The sequence below is a fragment of the Equus przewalskii genome, chromosome 7, assembly GCF_037783145.1.
Source record: "Equus przewalskii isolate Varuska chromosome 7, EquPr2, whole genome shotgun sequence".
Lineage (NCBI taxonomy): Eukaryota > Metazoa > Chordata > Mammalia > Perissodactyla > Equidae > Equus > Equus przewalskii.
In genome coordinates, this window is record NC_091837.1 from 12,025,735 (window position 1) to 12,045,523 (window position 19,789).

Sequence of the window (19,789 nt, forward strand, 5' to 3'; positions counted from 1 at the left end):
TCCCCTCCATAAGCCTCTCCCTTTCCTCATCTGTAAGTAGGGTAATGCCGATAGTAGTAAAGGACTAAAGGGACAGTACATAGAAATAGCTCAGCACAGTGCCTGGTACTTAACAAACACTTCCATACGTGTTAGATATTCTTATAATTAGCGTCTCCTCAAATTTGCACAATAGCAATGTCATGTGTTACACATCATTTCTAAGTGACATGTGAAACATGCTCCATGGGCTTCTCAGTTCTTGGTCTCTGATAAGCAGCCTAAGAGAATGGAAGGGAACTGGGCTTAGGACATAAAGGGGGCTGGGATCCTGGCTCTCCTATTCCTAGCTCTGAATTTCATTCTTCTCAGCCTTAGTTTTCTCATCCGTAAAATGGGGATTGTAACAATACCTACTGTGTAGTGTTGTTGCAAGATAACGGAGGTGAACTGATACTGAGAATTCAATAATGGGCGCCATCCTCTTCTGCCGGCTTTGCTCCAACACCCCCCAGCCTCACCTGCAGGGTATCTTTTCCCCTGAGCTTCAGCTGCAAAGAGTCTGGGAACAAGGCCCCAGTTGGAAGTCTGTACCTCGCTTGAAATCCAGCAGGAACCAGCGGTAGCAGAAGTAGAAGTGAGTGTAGTCCCCATTCTGATGCATCAGCTCAAAGAGCTCCGAGTCCAGGATCTGTCAAGGGGAGGAGAGGCAGGCGTCAGCTTCCTGGGCAAGGCCAGACCAGAGGGGACAGCTGAATAAGGGACAGGGCATGCCCATACCAGACACCGTATGCATAGCCCTTAACAAGCAGGTGGAGTTAAAAAATGGGCAAGGGATTTGAAGTGGAAATCAACCCAGCTCAACCCAACCCAGTCTTTTCTCCAAAGAAGATATGCAAATGGCCAATAAGCACAGGAGGGAGGCTCAGTGTCACTAATCATTAGGGTAGTGCAAATCAAAACCATAGTGAGAGACCACTTCACACCCACTAGGATGGCTATTATAAAAACGATCGACAACAGAAGTGTTGGCAAGGATGTAAAAAATTGGAATCCTCATAGGTTGTTGGTGGGAATGTAAAATGGTGCAGGTGCAATTCCACTCCTAGGATATCCCTAAAAAGAAACGAGAACATGTCCACATAAAAACTTGTACATAAATGTGCACAGCAGCACGATTTATAATCGCCAAAAAGTAGAAAGAATCCAAAAGTCCATCATCAGCCATGGATGAATGGATAACCAAAATGTGGTACATCCATGCGATGGAAAATTATTCAGCCATAAAAAGGAGCAAAATAGTGATACAGCTACAACACGGATGAACACTGAAAACATGCTAAATGAAAGAAGTCAGACACAAAATGCCACATATTGTATGATTTCATTTATACGAAATGTCCAGAATAGGCAAATCTATAGAGACAGAAAGTAGATTAGTGGTTGCCAGTGGCTGGGGAGAGGGAGTGACGTCAATGGGAATGGAGTTTCTTTTCGGGGTGATGAAAATGTTCCAAAATCAGATAGCTATGATGGTTTCACAACTCTGAATATTCTGAAGACCACTGAATTGTACATTTTAAAAGGGTGAACTTTACAGTATGTGAATTATATCTCACAAAGGTGTGTGCCTGAGGAATAAATGCAAACATTACTTTGAGGCAAAGGACCAATACAATCAAACATCCTTTTAAGGGTGAGGGCCAGGTCTTGTTCATTGTTCTAGTCACAGTGCCTGGACCAAATAAATGCTCAGGGAGAATGGATCTAGTGCAGATGATTTGAGTTGTTGAGTTAAGTTTGAGCTGAATTGAGTTTTTAACTTCAATTCAGCATTTGGGCTGAATTGAGTTTTTACTTCAATTCAGAGATCGAGTTGAATTGAGTTTTTGAGCTCAACTTAGCAGGGCTGAGTTGAGTTGAACAGAATTGAGTTAAGTAGGATTGAGTTACTGAGTTGTGTTAAACTAGGTTTGGCTATGACATTGACTTGAGGTCCGTTGGGCTGAGTTGGATTAAGTTATGTTATTGAATAGGACTGCGTCATACCTGGATGAGTGACCTCATGTTGGCAAAGTGTGTGTCCATGGCGCCTCCATGGGGGAAGTTCTGGTTCATCCTCTTCATGAGCTCTGTGAAGCAGCTGAAGGCGAGGGCCTCTGGGGAAAGAGCACAGAAGCAGTCAACTCTGCCATTGCCCAAGGAACCTGAGGTCCCAAGGTGATGGGCTAAGGCCCCGAGCTCAGGCCATAGCCAAAGGAGAAACATAAGGACAATAAGGCACCAGTGTATTCCACTTCAAGGAATGCTCTCCAGTCAAATTAATCACATATTTCCCACCTTGGAGGGGCTGAAATATCCGTTCTTATAGAAAATGATGGTGACAGCAGATGCTCTTTTTTAAAGATCACTACTTGCTATAATAAAAAGTTGACAATGTTTTGTTGGCCCTCAATTTTTTTTTCTTTTTGAAATTCTACTGGTTCATGAAACTCTCAGGTCTGGGAACCACTGTATTAAAACAGCGCTTGTCAACACTGGAAGGGCGCTTACAGGATTATGCAAAGAAAGGGCCAAACAGCTGTGGGAAATGCTGCTTAGAAAGTCTCTACATATGTTAAGAAAATAAAGGCAATAAAGAAACCTGCTTCATATTGTTTAACCAAGTGTCTATGTGAAAATGGTACTTTTTTTTTCTCTTAATACTTGGTAACTTTGGGGAATGCTACACAAGACTGGAAGGTTTCCCAAGGCACAGTAGGATCTCACTCTTTTTTTTTTTTCCTGAGATTTTTGTGTTTTTATAACAATTCAGATTTACAGAAAAATTGGGAAGAAGAGTAGAGAGAGTTTCCGCATACCCCACACCCAGTGTGCCCTCTCACTAACATCCTCCATTAGTATGGTTCAGTTATTTTAATTAATGACCCACTGATGATACATTATTAACTAAAGTCCATACTTTTTATCTAATGTCTCCCCTCTTTTTTTTGAGGAAGATTAGCTCCGAGCTAACATCTGCTGCCAATCCTCCTTTTTGCTGAGGAAGATTGGCCCTGAGCTAACATTTGTGCCCATCTTCCTCTACTTTACATGTGGGACGCCTGCCACAGCATGGCTTGCCAAGCGGTGCCATTTCCGTACCCGGGATCCGAACCAGCAAACCCTGGGCTGCCGAAGAGGAACATGCGAACTTAACCGCTGCGCCGCCAGGCCGGCCCCTAATGTCCCCTTTCTGTTCCAAGAACCGACCCAGGATAACACATTGCACACACTTGTCATGTCTCCTTAGGCTCCTCTTGGCTATGGCGGTTTCTCAGACTTCCTTTGTTTTTGACGACTGTGACAGTTTTGGAGAGTCCTCATCAGGTGTCTACAGGATGCCTCGCTGTTGGAACCTGTCTGATGTTTTTCTCATGATAAGACTGGGATTGTGGGTTACTGAGAGAAAGACCACATGGGTAACGTGCCATTCTGATCACATCGGATCAAGAGCAGACACCACCACCATGACTGACGGTTGTTGATGTTGACCCTGGTCACCTGGCCGAGGCTGTGTTCATGAGGTTTCTCCACTGTATACTTTCTCTCTCCTCCCACCCCCTTCTATTCGGAACTTTTGGGAAGGAAGTCATTATGCACAGTTGGGTCCAAAGAGTAGGGAGTCATGCTCTTCATTTTTTAACAGGCTTATTGAGATTCACAAAGAATAAAATTCATCCTTTTAAATGTACAATTCAGTGATTTTAGTGTATTCACAGTTGTGCAACAATCATTGTCTTATTTCAGAACATTCTCATCACCCCCAAAAGAAACCCCCATATATATCGGCAGTCATTACCCATTTCCCTCCCCCCACCCAGGCCCTGTCAACCACTAGTCTACTTTCTGTCTCTATAGAGTTACCTATTCTGGACATTTCATTTAAATGGAAGGATATAATATGTGGTCTTTTGTGTCTGGCTTCCTTCACTTAGCATCGTGTTTTCAAGGTTCATCCACACTGTAGCCATATCAGATCATTCTTTTTTGCAAAATAATATTCCATTGTATGGATCTACCCCATTTTTTTATGCATTCACCTGTTGATGGACATTGGGTTGTTTCCACTTTTTGTCTATTATGAATAATGCTGTTAAGAACAGTCGTGTACGAGCATGTGTATTCATATATGTTTTCATTTCTCTTGGGAATATACCTATGAATGGAATTGCTGTGTCCTATGGTGACCGCATGTTCAACATTACAAGGAACTGCCAAACCGTGCTGCAAAGTGGCCGAACCATTTTACAATCCCACTAGCAATGTATGAGGGCTCCAATTTCTCCACATCCTCACTAACACTTGTTATTTTCTGATGTTTTGATTCTAGCCATCTTAGTGGATGTGAAGTGGGATCTCACTGTGGTTTGGATTTGCATTTCCCTAATGACTAAAGATGTTGAGCATCTTTTAATGTGCTTATTGGCCACCTGTATATCTTCTGTTGTATTGAGAAGTGTCTAGTCAAACCCTTTGCCCATTTTTAATTGGGTCATTTATCTTTTCATTGTTGAGTTGTGGGAGTTCTTTATATATTTTGGATACAAGTCCCTTATTATATATGTGATTTGCAAATATCTTCTTCCATTCTTTGGACTTTCCTTATTTTCTTGTTGGTGTCTTTTGAAGCACGAAAGGTTTTAATTTTGATGAAGCCTGATTTACCTATTTTTCATTTTGTCAATTTATGCTTTTAATGTCACATCTAAGAAACCATTGCCTAACCCAAGGTTACAAAGATATGCCTACTTTTTTTCTAATAATTTTATAGTTTTGGCTCTTACATTTAGGTCTATGACCCATTTTGAGTTAATATTTTTGTATATAGGATGAAGTAGGAGCCCAACTTTGATCTTTTATATGTGGATATCTGGTTGTTTCAGTATCATATGTTGAAAAGACTATTCTTTCCTGAGTTGAAATGTCTTGGCACGTTGTCTAAGTCAATTGACCACAAATGTAAGGGCTTATTTCTGGACTCTCAATTCTATTCCATTGATCTCCATGTCTATCCTTATGGAAGTACCACGTCTTGATTAGTGTAACTCTGTAGTAGGTTTTGAAATTGGGAAGAGTGTGTCCTTTAAACATTTCCGCTTTTTCAAAATTGATTTGGCTATTCTTGGTCCCTTGAATTTTGGTAGAAATTTTAGGGTCAGCATGTCCACTTCTGAAAAAAAATAAAAGGCAGCTGGGATTCTGATAGGTATGGCATGGAATCTATGGCAATTTGGAGAGCATTGCTCTCTTAACAACACCAGGTCCTCTGATCCATGAACATGAGAGCTTTCCATTTACTTAGATCTTTAATTTCTTTCAATGATGTTTCATAGCTTTTGGAGTACAAGTCTTGCACTTCTTGAGTTAAATTTGTTCATAAGTATATTCTTCTTTTAGATGCTACTGTCAATAGAATTGCTCTCCTAATTTCATTTTTGGATCGTTCATTGCAATTGTGTAGAAATACAATGACTTTTGTACATAGATCTTGTACCCTGCAACTTTGCTGAACTTGTTTATTAGTTCTAATATATTGTTTTGATTCCTTAGGATTTCCTATAGGCAAGATAGCATCATCTGCAAATAGGGGTGGTTTTACTTCCCTTCCAATCGGGATGTCTTCTATTTCTTTTTCTTCCCTAAGTTCCCTGGCTAGAACCTTGTCTTATTTCTGGACTTAGGGGGAAAGCATTCAGTCTTTCACCATTGAGTATGAACTAGCTGTAGGTTTTTCATAGCTGCCTTTTATCATGTGGAGGAAGTTTCCTTCTATTCCTAGTTTGTTGAGTGTTTTTATCATGAAAGGGTGTTGAATTTTGTCAAATGCCATTTCTTTGTCAACTGAGATGATCACGTGGTTTCTGGCCTTTATTCTATTAATGTGATGAATTACATTGGCTGATTTTCATACATTGAGCCAGCCTTGCATTCCTGGGATAAATCCCATTTGGTCATGGTATATAATCCCTTTTATATGTTGCTGGATTCAGTTTGCTAGTATTTTGTTGAGGATTTTTACCTTTATATTCATAAAGGATGCTGGTCTATGGTTTTCTTTTCATATGATGTCTTTGTCTCGTATTGCTATCACGCTACCAACGGGTCTTCACATAATGACTGGCCTCATAGAATGAGTTGGGAAGTGTTCCCTCTTGTTCTCTTTGTGGAAGAGTTTGTGAAGAATTGGTGTTAATTCTTCTTTATGTGTTTGGGAGAATTCACCAGTGAAGCCATGTGGGTCTGAGTTTTTCTTTGTTCTCATTCATGTTTGTATAATCAGTGGCTAGCAAATGCCTGGATGGGTGGTGGACACCTGGACATAGATGTTGGTCAACATGGAACCAGAAGACTTTTTATTTCACTATGACCTTGATGTGTTCACAGACAGGTCTTCTGAGCACCTGCACTGACCCATTCTGTGGAATCACAAAGTAAGGTTAATTCCCCCTCCTCTGCAGTAAGAAGGAGACTGCACCCCCAGCCCTGGGGTGGGGAGGACACACTCACCATCATCCAAAATGACCAGCAGTGGAGCCAGGAGGTCACACATTCCCTGGACATAGCCAATCTCAATGTGCTGCCAGATGTAGCTAAGAGAGAGACACAAAGGGTCCAGTGATGGCACCCACAACCTGTCTCTCCAACCCACTCCTCCTTTCCCTCCACCCTGGTTTGCTCCTCCATGCCTCCCCTGGGCCACTCCCTCAACCTCCTGCCTGCATCCTCCTCCCCAGTCTCACTCTTCAAACATCCTGTGCTCAGCCACCGGATGACCTTCCTCAAGTCCAGCTCAAGGAGGCCACTGCATGTTCAAAAACCTTCACAGGCTCCCTACTGTGTGACGGGACAATGTTCAAACTCCTTAACGGGGGTTAAAAGGCATTCACAGCCTCCTCCCAATCCGTCTCCACAGCCCCACCCGTCACTTCCCAGTACTTCGTCCTCTCCAGCACACTGAAGTATTTACCTTTGCACAAATAAAGCAACACGCACACCCTGTGCTTTTGTCCTAGCAGGTCCCTCTTCTGGAATTCCCATCTGCCCCTTATTAATAGTAACCAATATTTACTGAACATTTACTCTATGCTCAGCCTCCTAGACATGCAATGTGTCATTTAATTCTCAAAATAATCATATGAAAAAGGCACTAGTATCATCCCATTTCACAGATGAGGAGACTGAGGCACAGAGAGCAATGTGATATGCATAAAGTCATATACCTAATAACAAATGGCAGAGGCAGGATTTGAACCCAGGCAGCCTCACCCCAGGGTGTGCACTCCTAAACTGTACGCCAAATGCTTTCTTCAGTGTCTCCTAATTTTGCCAAAGTCCATCTTGAAGGTCACCACCTCTGTGAAGCCTTCCAAGATTTCTCCTGATGCCATAACCAGGCAAAAGTCAGTCTATCCTTCCTTCTCCCCTAGCACTGTGTCATTTTAATGTACCACACTATATTAAAGTTAATTGAATTTGTATCTCCTAGATTGAATTTTAAGAGAGAGAGATTGCTTGGGACGCTGTGAGACGGAATAGCTAAGTGCTTCCTAAGGAGTAGGAGCTGGGCAACCTTTTCTGAGAGGTGCAGATGATAATTATTTTCAGCTTTGCAGGCCACATGTTCTCTGTCTCAACTACTGAACTCTGCAGAATCAATCGTGGATGATATGCAAACAAACGGACATGGCTGAGTTCTAATAAAACTTTATTTACAAAAACAGGTGCTGATCTGGATTTGGCCCATGGGCCGTACTAATAGTTTGGGAACTTGAGTTAGAGTGGCATGGAAGGAAGTCCAGGATGCATTGTTGAGTGTAAAAAGCAAGTTTTAGAAAAATAGTTCATAGTGTAATCCCACACAGGTAAAAATTTAAAAAAATATTAAAACCTGTGCATTCACATTATATTATGCCATATATATTATATATCTATTATGTTATTATATATATCTCATATATATGGCTTGGGAGGATATTCATTAAGTTGCTACCAGTAGTTACTTCTTCTGGGTGAGTGGCATTGATGACTGGATATGGAAGGAAAAGTTTCTCTTTATACCTTATGAATTTCTGATTTCCTTGGTTGATTTCGTTTTTTTTTTTTTCTTTAGGAAGATTGGCCCTGAGCTAACATCCGTGCCCATCTTCCACTACTTTACATGTAGGATGCCACCACAGCATGGCTTGATGAGTGGTGTAGAGGTCCATACTTGGGATTGGAACCTGTGAAGCCCAGGCCACTGAAGCGGAGTGTATGAACTTCACCACCATGCCACTGGCCTGGCCCTCTGATTTAGGTTTTTAATAAGCATGGGTTACTACCATATTTTAAGAAATAAAATATTTAGTATTTAAGAAAAAGTAGTAAGTGGCCCCAGATCTTGGCTTAAAGAAATAAGGCACAGATTCTAGAGCCCGAAAGGTGTGGGTATGATTCCCGCTCCCCTCTGAGCCTCCATTTCCTCACCTATGAAAGGGGGATGATACTTACTTCATAGGGTTGTTGTGAAGACTAAGTGGAATGATGTTAGCAAAGGGCTCAGGATAGTGCCCGGTATGCAGTAAGTGCCTAATAAATGCTCTCTACTATTACCGTTACTATGATTGTTATATTCTTATCAGGGTGGGCTGGAATAAGATTCAAAGTAGGCATGGTGTCAGCTGCAGAGGCTGTGGTTCCAGCTGGGCTCCCTGTAGCCCCCACCTCTGCCGTCCCCACCAATCCCCTCGTATCCATCCCCACCCCCGCCCCAGCCACCTGCACATGATGTTGCGCAGCTTCTCCAGGTTGGTGGGTGTGAAGTACCAGTAGTTGCGGTCGCATCTCTGCACGTCCTTCTCGATGCGGTGCAGGTTCACCGTGTACAGGTCCAGCAGCTCCGGCTGCGGGGCCCCAGAAGGGCAGGAAAGAACCGTTACACTCCAACTCCTCCCAGAGGCTGTGTTCCAGAAATTCTCTCTCCTCCTCCTAACCCTCTCCTGTCGTCACTGAAAAGAACATCCTCTACCTGAACCAGTTGGGTGTTTAATATTGTCGTCGTTGTTTTCTGAGAAAGCCTCTTTCACTTTATATGATGAAAATTCTTTTTATTTTTTCCTTTTATAGAATAAGACAACCCTATGAGGTGCAGAGAATTATTATCTTCATTTTACAGATGAAGAAACTAAGAGAGTTAAAACTGTAGCTGGAACGCACCCTTCTCTGCGGGAAACTGGACAAGAAGAATGGAAGGACTGAGCAGAAGTCCAATGCTGGCAACATGCTGGATGCCGTGACCCACCAAGCCTGATGAAATGGTTGTTTGATGGCACAAGAAAATAAGGAACATTTAAAGGCCAAAACTTAACCCAGAAAGGAAAAAAAAACCAAAAACCAAAGCTGTCTTCTGCCTTGAAGGAAGCTGCCAAATAGGGAAAATTTAAGCTTGGATTTCATGGTTTTGCTGCCCCCCTCCCAGGTAAGGAGTCTAATAAGAGACTTTCCTACATTAAGGCAGGACCCCAAAGAGCCACACGCCCAGTAAGGGAAGACTAGAAAAATGACTAACATCCTAGGCCTCTAGGACAACTTCCTGTCTTGAATATGGGTGCTGAATTAAGTGTAAAAGATATCTCTCTGGATAATTACCAGCCTCAAATCACATTTATAACTTATGCAAGTTGATAACCCAAATTCTTACTCCCTAGGTGGTCAGAGAAAGAGCAGAGAATTTATTTTAAAGTGATCTCAGGTTGGTTATGCTCCTGGGTACCAGGAAGAAGCAAAAGAAAATCTCTTTGAGGAAGCTGCCTTCCACTTAGGCCTCAAATAATGCAACAGATAAAGTTCCAAGAAATATGAGCTCATGTTCAAAAATCACAAAACACTCAGAGAAAGAAGGTACCATGAGGGGACAAACACCAGACAGCAGAATCAGATCCATGAGGGCTTCAGGTAATAGAATGATCAGGAATGGGATGTAAAATAAGTTATGTTCAATATTTTTAAAGAAATAAAAAAAGAGATTAAAAATAGAGTAGAGAGCAAGAGACCATAAAATAATCAAGGAATCATTTTATAACCAATTTGAAGAAAAGCCAAATAAAACTTTAAAAAAATCTATAGAGAACTTACTAGAGACCTGTCACAGAAAATTAGACACAACCAAAGAGAGAATTAGAGAATTGAAAAGAGATCTGAAGAAACTATCCAGAATCCGGTGCAGAGGGACAAAGAGATGACAAAATGAAAGAGAAGTAATGTATGTGGAGGATAGTGTGGAAAGATCTAACACACTTTTAATCAGAGCTACAGAAGGAGAGAAAAAATCAGGAAGTAGCAATATTTGAATAAAGAATTGATGATGCCTTGTAAGTTTTTCTTGACAGTCACACAGCACAATCAGACAACCTACAACTAGAATGTACAACTACGCACTGGGGGGCCTTGGGGAGGAGGAGGAGGAGGAGGAGGAGAAGGGGGAGGGGGAGGGGGGAGGGGGGAGGGGGAGGAGGAGGGGGGAGGGGGGAGGAGGAGGGGGGAGGGGGGAGAGGGGGAGGGGAGGAGGAGGAGAAGAAGAAGAAGAAGAACAAGAAGAAGAAAAGAATAGATGAGAATTTTTCAGAACTGACTAAATAGACCAATTTTCAGATGCATAAAGCCCAACAAACCATTAGCCTAAAAACAGAAAAAGGAACCCACACCTAGACACACAATGACGTATAATATCAGAAAGAGAATCTTTGAAGCAACCAAAGAGAAAAGCAGATGTCTTTAAAGTGATGATAATTAGATGTCTGACTTCTCGACAACAATGATGAAATTCAGAGGACAGTGGAATCATATCTTCAAAGTACTGAGAGAAAAAACTGCAATGTAGAGTTGCATGTCTTTCAAGAATGAGGGCAAAAAGAAGGTCCTTCCAGACAGACACAAAATAAGAGAGACCTTGGGAAAGGGAATTCCAGGGAATGTAGTTTATATGGAAAGACTGTTACCTCAGACTAGAACCTGAGAGGTAAGGAGGAATGACAAACAAAAAATGTGAAAGCTAGTGAGGTATGTGCGCCATGTAAGCAAGGGAGTAAACTAACAAACAGAGAGACCTGAGATACAGGAAGCAGGAGACAAGCAAAGAACCTGAAGATGATGATGGAGAACGATCTAGGGTGACAGCTAGCCACCAGGCACAGCGGACTGGGGAAGGCCAGATTCTCCTGGAGAGAATTCTTCAGACACGCAAAACGAATAGAAAACCCAATGTGTCTGAACGTTTCAGAAGAGGCTTGGAAAACCGGCCAAGAGTTTGCAGGGGGTGAATTCATGATATGTTTGTAGCAAACTAAGAAAAAGAAAACAGAGACAAGAAAATGAAAACACACCTAGGAGAATAATTGTTTTGCAGGAAAGAAAAAATGAAACAGCATACTCCATGGTGTATACGTTCTATTGTTATACTAATGTAAACACTGAATAGTCATTTAACGAACATCATTATAACTATGTTGGATGGATGAGGGTGGGGAAGCTTTCACTCGTGTGGTGGGAGCGTGGGGCTGGGGAAGGAAGAAGACTCAATCCTCTTCTGTGATAATGGGGAGTCCATAGACAATGTCTAAAACTGAAGAAAAATGTAAAAAGATCAAGAAGTAGCGATACAAGTATTTACAGACACGGGGTCAACACGAGACACTTGGGGCAGAATAAGTAACCACCGCTGCCTCTGGAGGGCTGAATGGGGATCTGTGGGGCAGATAACTTCTGGTTTTCGTATCCAGCCTTGTCTGAGTGTCTGAGTCTTCACACTGTGGGCATGTTTATCGTCAAGAGAAACAACAAGTTCTTGAAAAGAAAATGGATCCACAAAGCCAGGCTCAGAAAACGTCCCTTTTAGTTGACATCCTTTGAAGCCAAGGGAATTTTTGGGCAAGAAAGTAAACTTGAATATTTAAGATATTGGACCCGAGGGTAAATCAAGATGCTGCTCGTCAAGGCTGCTAGTGATGGAGCGCTGACTGTGTGCCAGGCACAGAAAACTTGACTCACTAATTCCGAAAACAAGGCAGGAAGGAAGGGATGAGAGTGACGGGGAAACTGAGGCTCAGAATGATAAAATGACACGCCTAAGCTGGGATTTGAAGCCAGGACTGTTTGACTGAAAAGTCTGCATTCTTTACGCATCATATTATCTTCTCTCTCAAATGCGTTTCCATAGTGCATTTTCCGTGATGGAGAAAATGCAATGAACCAGAGGCTGTTCTGGATAAGTGAGGTTTCTGGGACACTTCCACCCTCCCGCTCCTACAGAGAACAGTGGAGGAGAAGCCTGTGACTTACGGAGTAAGTGACGCCGCTGGAGGACACAGGGGACGCTTCGTTGTTGGCGGAAGTGGTAACGGCCAGAGAAGCCAGGGCGGGGAAGAAGCTCTCCATCTCCGGCTCCTCTGAGAGGGTGTCCTCACTGTCCACCTGGCTGTGCTTCTCCACCTTGCTGCCCCCCCAGCCCTCCATCAAGGCCCCCTCCTTTTCAGGCAGGGCCACGTCCATGCTGCCAGTGATGGACATGAACTCATCCATGCTCTCGTTGGCGAGGAGGTCGCTCTCCAGGCTGTCCTGCACGGCCAGCTCCTCCCGGTGGGCCTCGTCCCGGGAAGTAGTGGCCTCGCTGCTCTGCCCGTCATCCACGCTGCTGTCCCTGGGTCGAACCATAAGAGGGGCGTTTCGCTGGGCGTCCATGACACTGTCTTCCGTACTCAGGCTGGGCTCCGAGTGCTCCGAGAGGCCCGAGGAGAAGTTGTGGGAGGAAGGATGGCCGGAGTCTGGGGAACAGGTGCCATTCACCAGGTTCCCATTGGGGATCTTGGGCTGTTTCTCCTCCGGCCTGCCTTCTGCCTCCACCTGCTCCACTTCGTCCACAGACTCAAACACCTGAAGACAAGGTGCACAAAGACAGACAGACAGACTAGGACATCCACTGTGGTGCTGTTTCCAGCAGCAACCTAAATATCCATCAATGAGGAATTGGTTCAAACATGGAACATGCACGCAGTGGAATACTATATACTCAGTAAAAAGAGTGAGGCAGATAAGGTAACACATATGCTCCCATTTGTGAAAAATAAAAAAGTGACCCATATGCATGGAAATGCATAGAATAATCCAGAAAGGACCTAACAAGCCTTGCAATGGACTCTGAGGAAGGGGTACTAGAGAATTAAAGTAGGGGAAGAATATCTTTCATCATACAAAATTACGTGCGCATAATTGTTCAGAGGGAAAAATTAGTTAACAACAAAAGGAACAGGCTAAAGAAAATCCATGTGGTTGACTATTATGGATCAACTTTCAAAAGTAGTCAGATGTATATGAAATATTATGGAAAAGCTTCCAGGACACACCTCAAAGATTTATTTGTGGTTCTTTGTGTCTTTAGGTCATATTCCATCAGGGACAGAATGAATAAGACCATATTCCAAGGTCACTTGAAATATTTCTTCTGTATGGTTACGCCACCAACTTAATTTACTGTTAGTTTCATGTGTTTCTGCTTTTTAACAAGATTTCTTTTTGATTAAATTGCTTTAAATTATGTAAAAAAAACTTCTCTACCTTAAGTCAAAACTAGAAAACAAAGTATATTCAGGGAAATGTAGCTTTTTCCCCTGCCCGTCCTGCCCCATAGGCAACCATTTCTCTTAGTTTCTGGCTTATCCTTCCATTGTTTTTAAAAACAGATGCAAATATATGCACATATTAATATTTCCTCTTTTTACACAAAAGGTGACATAGTATGCACATTTTTTGCCCTTTGCTTTTTTCTTTAATATTGAGTGAGACTGGGTTAACATTTCTTTTCACCAAATGAAAAGGAAAGTTCTTGAACAATACATACGATCGCGTTTATTCAAAAGATTTAAAAAGACTATCAAATGTTGTAATATATCGTCTACACACGGTCTACCTATTTCTGTGAATGTAAAGGCATACAGAAGGATCTGGAAGGATACACAGCTGTGTCAGGATAGCAGTGTTATTTCTGGTGAGGGCAAGCGGGGATTAGGGTGGTCAAGGACAAATTTAGCATTCTTGGCAATATTTTAATATTTTTACAGGGAGAACAGACTCATATATTACTTGTGTAACTAAAAAGTCCATTTTCAATGGCAGCAGAAAAAGCTAAAACAAATAGACCATCGGGGACCTGCAGAGGACAGACTTTCAACCCCATTCCTCCGGGTCCGAGGGAGGGGGAGGGGCGGGACGGGGCGGGGCCTCGGACGGTCACCTGTGTGCTGCTGCTGGAGTCGCTCTGCAGGCGGATGTTCTGGCGGCCGGAACTGCAGCTCTGGGAGGACTGAGAGAAAAGGGGGCAGGAGGCAGGGGTGAGGCTGCGCCCCTGCCCGGGGGCCCTGCGCTAGCCCAGGGGGGACTGCAGGGTTGGGAGTCAGCGAGTGCCGTCTTCTCTCTCTTCCTGACTTGACCAAGTCCCCTCTCAGGGCCTCGGCTTCCTTTAAAAGGAAAGGGGGCACTCACTCCCTACTGCCTGGAGCCTCCTCAGAGGCCACACCCGCCGCTGGGCCCCCCTCCCACCCTGTAACTGGGGAGCCGCACCTTAACTGCCCTGTACCTGAGACTTCCGGCTAATACTGTAGTTCAATATTATTGTTAATGTTGAATATTAGTGACTGGCGACACTAACGGCCCAACTTTTTCTCCCCTCTCTGTAGACATGCTTTTTGCCCCATAACTTCTGGTTCCCGCCTCCCCTGATGCTAGGCTCAGCCACGTGACCTGTTTCAGCCAATGGGATGTGAGCTCAACAGGGCCGAGGCTTAACAAGCACGTGTGCATTTCTGCTTTCTCTTTAGGATCTGCTTCCACTGTGAGAACAAGCCCAGGCCAGCCTGCTGGACAGCCAGACGTGGCACAGAGCCGAGTGACCCCACACGTGTGACAGAGCCCAGCGAAGGGCCACAAACCTTTAGTGGACCAGCCACAGACATCAGGTACAAGTGAGCAGAACTGTGCACCTGACCCACAGACCCACGAGGAAACGTAAATGTTTATTGTTGGAAGTCATTGACCTCTGGGGGCTGTTTGTTACGCAGTATTATTGTGGCAGCTGATGACTGATACATCACTGCTGGGAGAATTAACTTTCTTCCGGGCTCCTGCTGTGGGCTGGTAACTGGAGGTTCTGTGACGACAGACATGTCTGACTTGGTTGCTGGAGTGTTGCCGACAGTACCCGGCACACAGTACACATATTGAGTACCTGGTTCTAAGTAAGCACCTGTCGAATAAATGAAAGTCTGGCATGGTGCTAGGTACTTAGTACACACTATCTCACTTGCACACAAACCTCCCCTAACAAATGATTGTTCCCATTTTATAGATGAGGAAACTGAGGCCAAGAAGTGAAGGTGCGTGCCTGAGGCCCCAGAGCTAGGAAACGGTGGGGCTGGAGTCCGAACTCAGGTCTATCTGACTCCAAAGTCTCACTCCCCTGAAAAGCTAGGGGTGAGACTCCATCCCGGGGCCCCAGACACCCGGCCTTCACCGTTCCCACAATAGCCAGACAGAGGAGACCCCGCCTTCAGGGCCCCCTCGCCCCCCGAGGTGGGCTGCCCATCACCTCGTTGCTGATGGTGGAGTCCCGGTGCATCAGCCGGTGCAGGTGACCATCCAGGCTGGCCCCCGACGAGCATTTGGCCAGGGCTGCTGCGTGCGACTCCCGCTCCCTCTGCCGCACGATTGCCTCGCAGCCCAGCCACTCGGCCATGGTCTGTGCGTAGCAGGCGTGAATCTGCTCATCCACCTGTCAGGGCAGACACAACGTCACCCAAAGAGCTGGGAACCCTGGGGAGGGCCAGCCCAACGGGGAAGAGGTCGGCTCTGACCTGGGACCCTGAGCCCTGGAGACTCACCCGACATTCACGGAGTAACATCCAACAGACAGTAACTGAGCACATACTGTGTGCCAGGCACTGGCTGGGCCCTGGGGACACACAAAAGTGAGCAAGGGTCCTTCCTTCTTGCAACTTTTCCTTCCTTCCTGTCTTCCTTCTTTTATTCATTCATTCAAGTATTTGTTGAGCCCCTACTCGGTGCCAGGCAGTGTACTAAACCACAGGGATACTGAAGGGAGAAAACGGATTCTTTCCTTCTTTCTTACCTTTTTTTTCTTCTTCCTCATTCATTCACTCACTCACTTGCTCATTTAATTTAATAAGTACCTACTACGTGCTGGGCACCAAGCTAGGCATTTGGGACACAAGATGAGCGAGATGGTTCATTCATCCATCCATCACACACCCAATGTACACACTGAGGGCTTTCCACGTGCCCAGCATGGGGCCAGGTGCTGAGGATACAAATATGAATAAAACTGACTCCTGCCTTTATTCGCGGCAATGGCTTTCTAGAAGGGACACAGATTTCAAGCTTCTTCCTCCTGGGATGTCAGCAGAGAGGTGGGGAGCTTACAGGTTTCGGTGTGACACAGCCCAGGTAACTGAGGTGCTGGATCTGCCAGACCTCTGGGCACAAGTTGGGGTGGACCACCTGACGGTAGGGTATGGAGGGGCAGGAAGGGGAAGGGAGAGGGCAGGGAGCCTGCCCCGGGCGAGGGTCGGGAGGGGTGTGGGTCGGGAGGGGTGTGGAATCTCTTAGGTGCCCAGGGCTTCCAGAGAGAGGCTCTGGGTCCTCCCTGCCCTGCCCCAGCGCCTGTCCTGAGGGGCTCCCTCCCTCTGAGTCCACCTCCCCATTCCCACTCCCCCCCCCCCAGGCTAGGCTTCCACGACCCCTCACCTGGACGACCCTCCTTCCAGGTGACTGCTTGTCCCAGCTCGGCCCCTCCTAGCCATCCCCAGCTCAGCGGCCTTCTTCCTGTTTCCTCTCCAGCCCCGCCTCTCATGCTGCACCCCTCCCCTAGTCCTTTATGTTCCAGCCACCACGTCCACGCCTTTCCGCCCCTCCCCACGCAAGTGCACACACACTGCCTCCTGCAGGTGTCCCCTCCAGGGCTTTGCTCTGGCCGTGCCCTCTGCCCGGACGCCCTTCCTCATCCCCCCGCCTGGAAAGCAAGCCCTGCGAAGAATTCAGGCAGCCTTCTGCCTCCCACGTGCTCTTCTGGCCCTGGGTTTGCCTCCATCTGACTTTGCACAACCCCACTAAACCGGCAAGGACCTCATCTAAGGCAGCTCTGGGTCCCCAGCCCCAAGCACACGGCCGGTCCGACGGAATTCTCAGTTACTGTCTGCCCAGGAGCCCAACAGGCACGGGGTGGCATGGAGGGGCCGAAAGCTGGTACCAAGACGATTTTAGACAGTTTGCAGGCACGAGGCCTCATAATGCAGACCCACAGTGTGAGAAAGTCTCCATTTTCAACTCTCCTTCAACTCTTCTGACTCTGCCAGGGAGGCAGGGCCAGCCTGGTGCTACTGTGTCTTTAAGCCCTCCTTAACGCTTTATATATAATCTACCTTTTTAACAAGAAGAGGCCAGGCTTCAGGCAAGCTACAGGATCTAGGTAGAACTGGATTATATAATTATGTCATATTCTATTTATTTTTATAGTTGTCTTCTATTATGGCAAGTCATATTGGTTTTCCACCCATGGCAGGGATATTATATATATAAATATATATATATATATATATATATATATATATATATATATATATTTTGGTGAGGAAGATTGGCCCTGAGCTAACATCTGTGCCCATCTTCCTCCATTTTGTATATGGGATGCAGCCACAGCATGGCTTGATGAGTGGTGTGTAGGTCTGCACCCGGGATCCAGATCCACGAACCCCAGGCTGCCAAAGCGGAGCCTGCAAACTTAACCACTATGCTACCAGGCCAGTCATTAAAATATGTTTTTAAATAAGTTATATACATTTTTATGTGCTATTAGCTGAAGATTACTAATTACAGCATGGTATCAGATCGGTGGAACAGAACAGAGAATCCAGAAATAGACTCACGCCAATATACTCAAGTGATTTGTGACAAAGATGCAAAAGTAATTCAGAGGAGGAAGGACGGCCTTTTCAGTAAATGGTGCTGGAGCGACGGGACACCCACAGGCGAAAAAATGAACCTGGACCTAAAAGACACACTGTATGCAAAAACGAACTCAAAATGGATCACAGACTTAAATGTAAAACTATAACATTTTAGGAAAAAACGGGAGAAAATCTTCAGGATCTAGGGTTAGCCCAAAACTTCTTAGAATTGACACCAAAAGCACAATCCATGCGTGGAAATTGATAAAATTGAACCTCATCAAAAATTTACAAATTTGTTCTTCAAAAGAGCCTGTTAAGAAGATGAAAAGATGGGGCTGACCCGGTGGCGCAGTGGTTAAGTGCGCACATTCCGCTTTGGCGGCCCGGGGTTCGCCAGTTCGGATCCCGGGTGCAGACATGGCAGTGCTTGGCAAGCCATGCTGTGGTAGGCGTCCCACATATAAAGTAGAGGAAGATGGGCATGGATGTCAGCTCGGGGCCAGTCTTCCTCAGCAAAAAGAGGAGGATTGGCAGCAGATGCTAGCTCAGGGCTAATCTTCCTCAAAAAAAAAAAAAAAGAAGATGAAAAGACAAGGAACAGACTGGGAGAACATATCTGCAAACCACATTTGCAACAAAGAATGAATATCTAGAGTATATAAATAACTCTCCAACTCAACAGTAAAAAAACAAACAGTTCAGTTAGAAAATGGAGAGAAGACGTGAGCCGACATTTCACTGAAGATACACAGATGGTCGGTAAACACTTGAAAAGACGTTCAATATCACTAGCCATTTGGGAAATGCAAAGTAAAACCACATTGAAAAGTCGGTTACACACCTGAGTGGCTAACATAAAAAAGAGTGACAACACCAAGCCCTGGTGGGGATGCAGGTGCGAATCACTCATACGTTGCCGGTGGGGATATAAAATGGAACGGCCACTACAAACGTTTGGCAGTTTCTTATAGAACCAAGCAGGCAACTACCCTAGGACCCAGAAATTGCACCCTTGAGCATTTACCCCAGAGAAATGGCAGCTTCTGCTCACATGAAAACCTGTAGTGAATGTTCACTGCAGCTTTATTTGTGATAAATAAATAGCCAGAAAACTGGAAACAACCCACGTGTCCATCAACAACGGGTGAACAGTCAGACAAACTGTGGTGTGCCCAGACCATGCAACACCGCTCAGCCATAAAAAGGAATCAACTATTGGTACACATGACAACTTGGATAGATTGCCTGAGTTTTATGCTGAGTGAAAAAAGCCAATTCCCAAAGGTCACATACTGTATGACTCCATTTATACAACATTCTTGAAATGATAGAATTATAGGAGTGGAGAATATATTAGTGGTTGCTAGGGGTTAGGGACAGGGGTGGGTGTGGCTATAAAAGGCCAACAGGAGGACCCCTGTAGCAGCAGAAATGTCCACTATGTTGACTGCGGTGATGACACACAAACCTCCACGTGTGATAAAATTGCAGCGAACTAAATACACAAACACACAAATGAGTACGAGGAAAAGAGGAAGTCTGAATAATATTGGTATATGGCACCCATGTCAATACCCTGGGTGTGATACTGCACTATAGTTTTGTAAGAAGTTACCACTGGGGGAAACTGGATGAAGGGTAGATGAGATCTCTCTGCATTATTTCTTATAACTGCATGTGAATCTATAATTATCTCAAAGTAAAAAGTCATTTAAAAAAATGACATCTGTGGCTTGTGTTGTATTTCTCTTGGACAGCACTGTCCTGGAGCTTCCTGG

At 44.8% G+C, this 19,789-nt stretch overlaps 1 protein-coding gene across 2 annotated transcripts in view; it reads right to left on the reverse strand.

Moving 5' to 3' along the window:
• Nucleotides 1-19,789, reverse strand: part of SGSM1 (small G protein signaling modulator 1) — an 84,127-nt gene that overhangs the window by 5,503 nt on the left and 58,835 nt on the right. For both annotated transcript variants that reach the window (XM_070626982.1, XM_070626981.1), the window contains 7 exons: nt 15,635-15,817; nt 14,285-14,353; nt 12,337-12,927; nt 8,779-8,903; nt 6,529-6,611; nt 2,029-2,138; nt 574-670 (listed from right to left, as the gene is read on the reverse strand). In XM_070626982.1, coding sequence (XP_070483083.1) covers nt 574-670; nt 2,029-2,138; nt 6,529-6,611; nt 8,779-8,903; nt 12,337-12,927; nt 14,285-14,353; nt 15,635-15,817 — 1,258 coding nt within the window. The remainder of the gene's footprint in view (nt 1-573; nt 671-2,028; nt 2,139-6,528; nt 6,612-8,778; nt 8,904-12,336; nt 12,928-14,284; nt 14,354-15,634; nt 15,818-19,789) is intronic.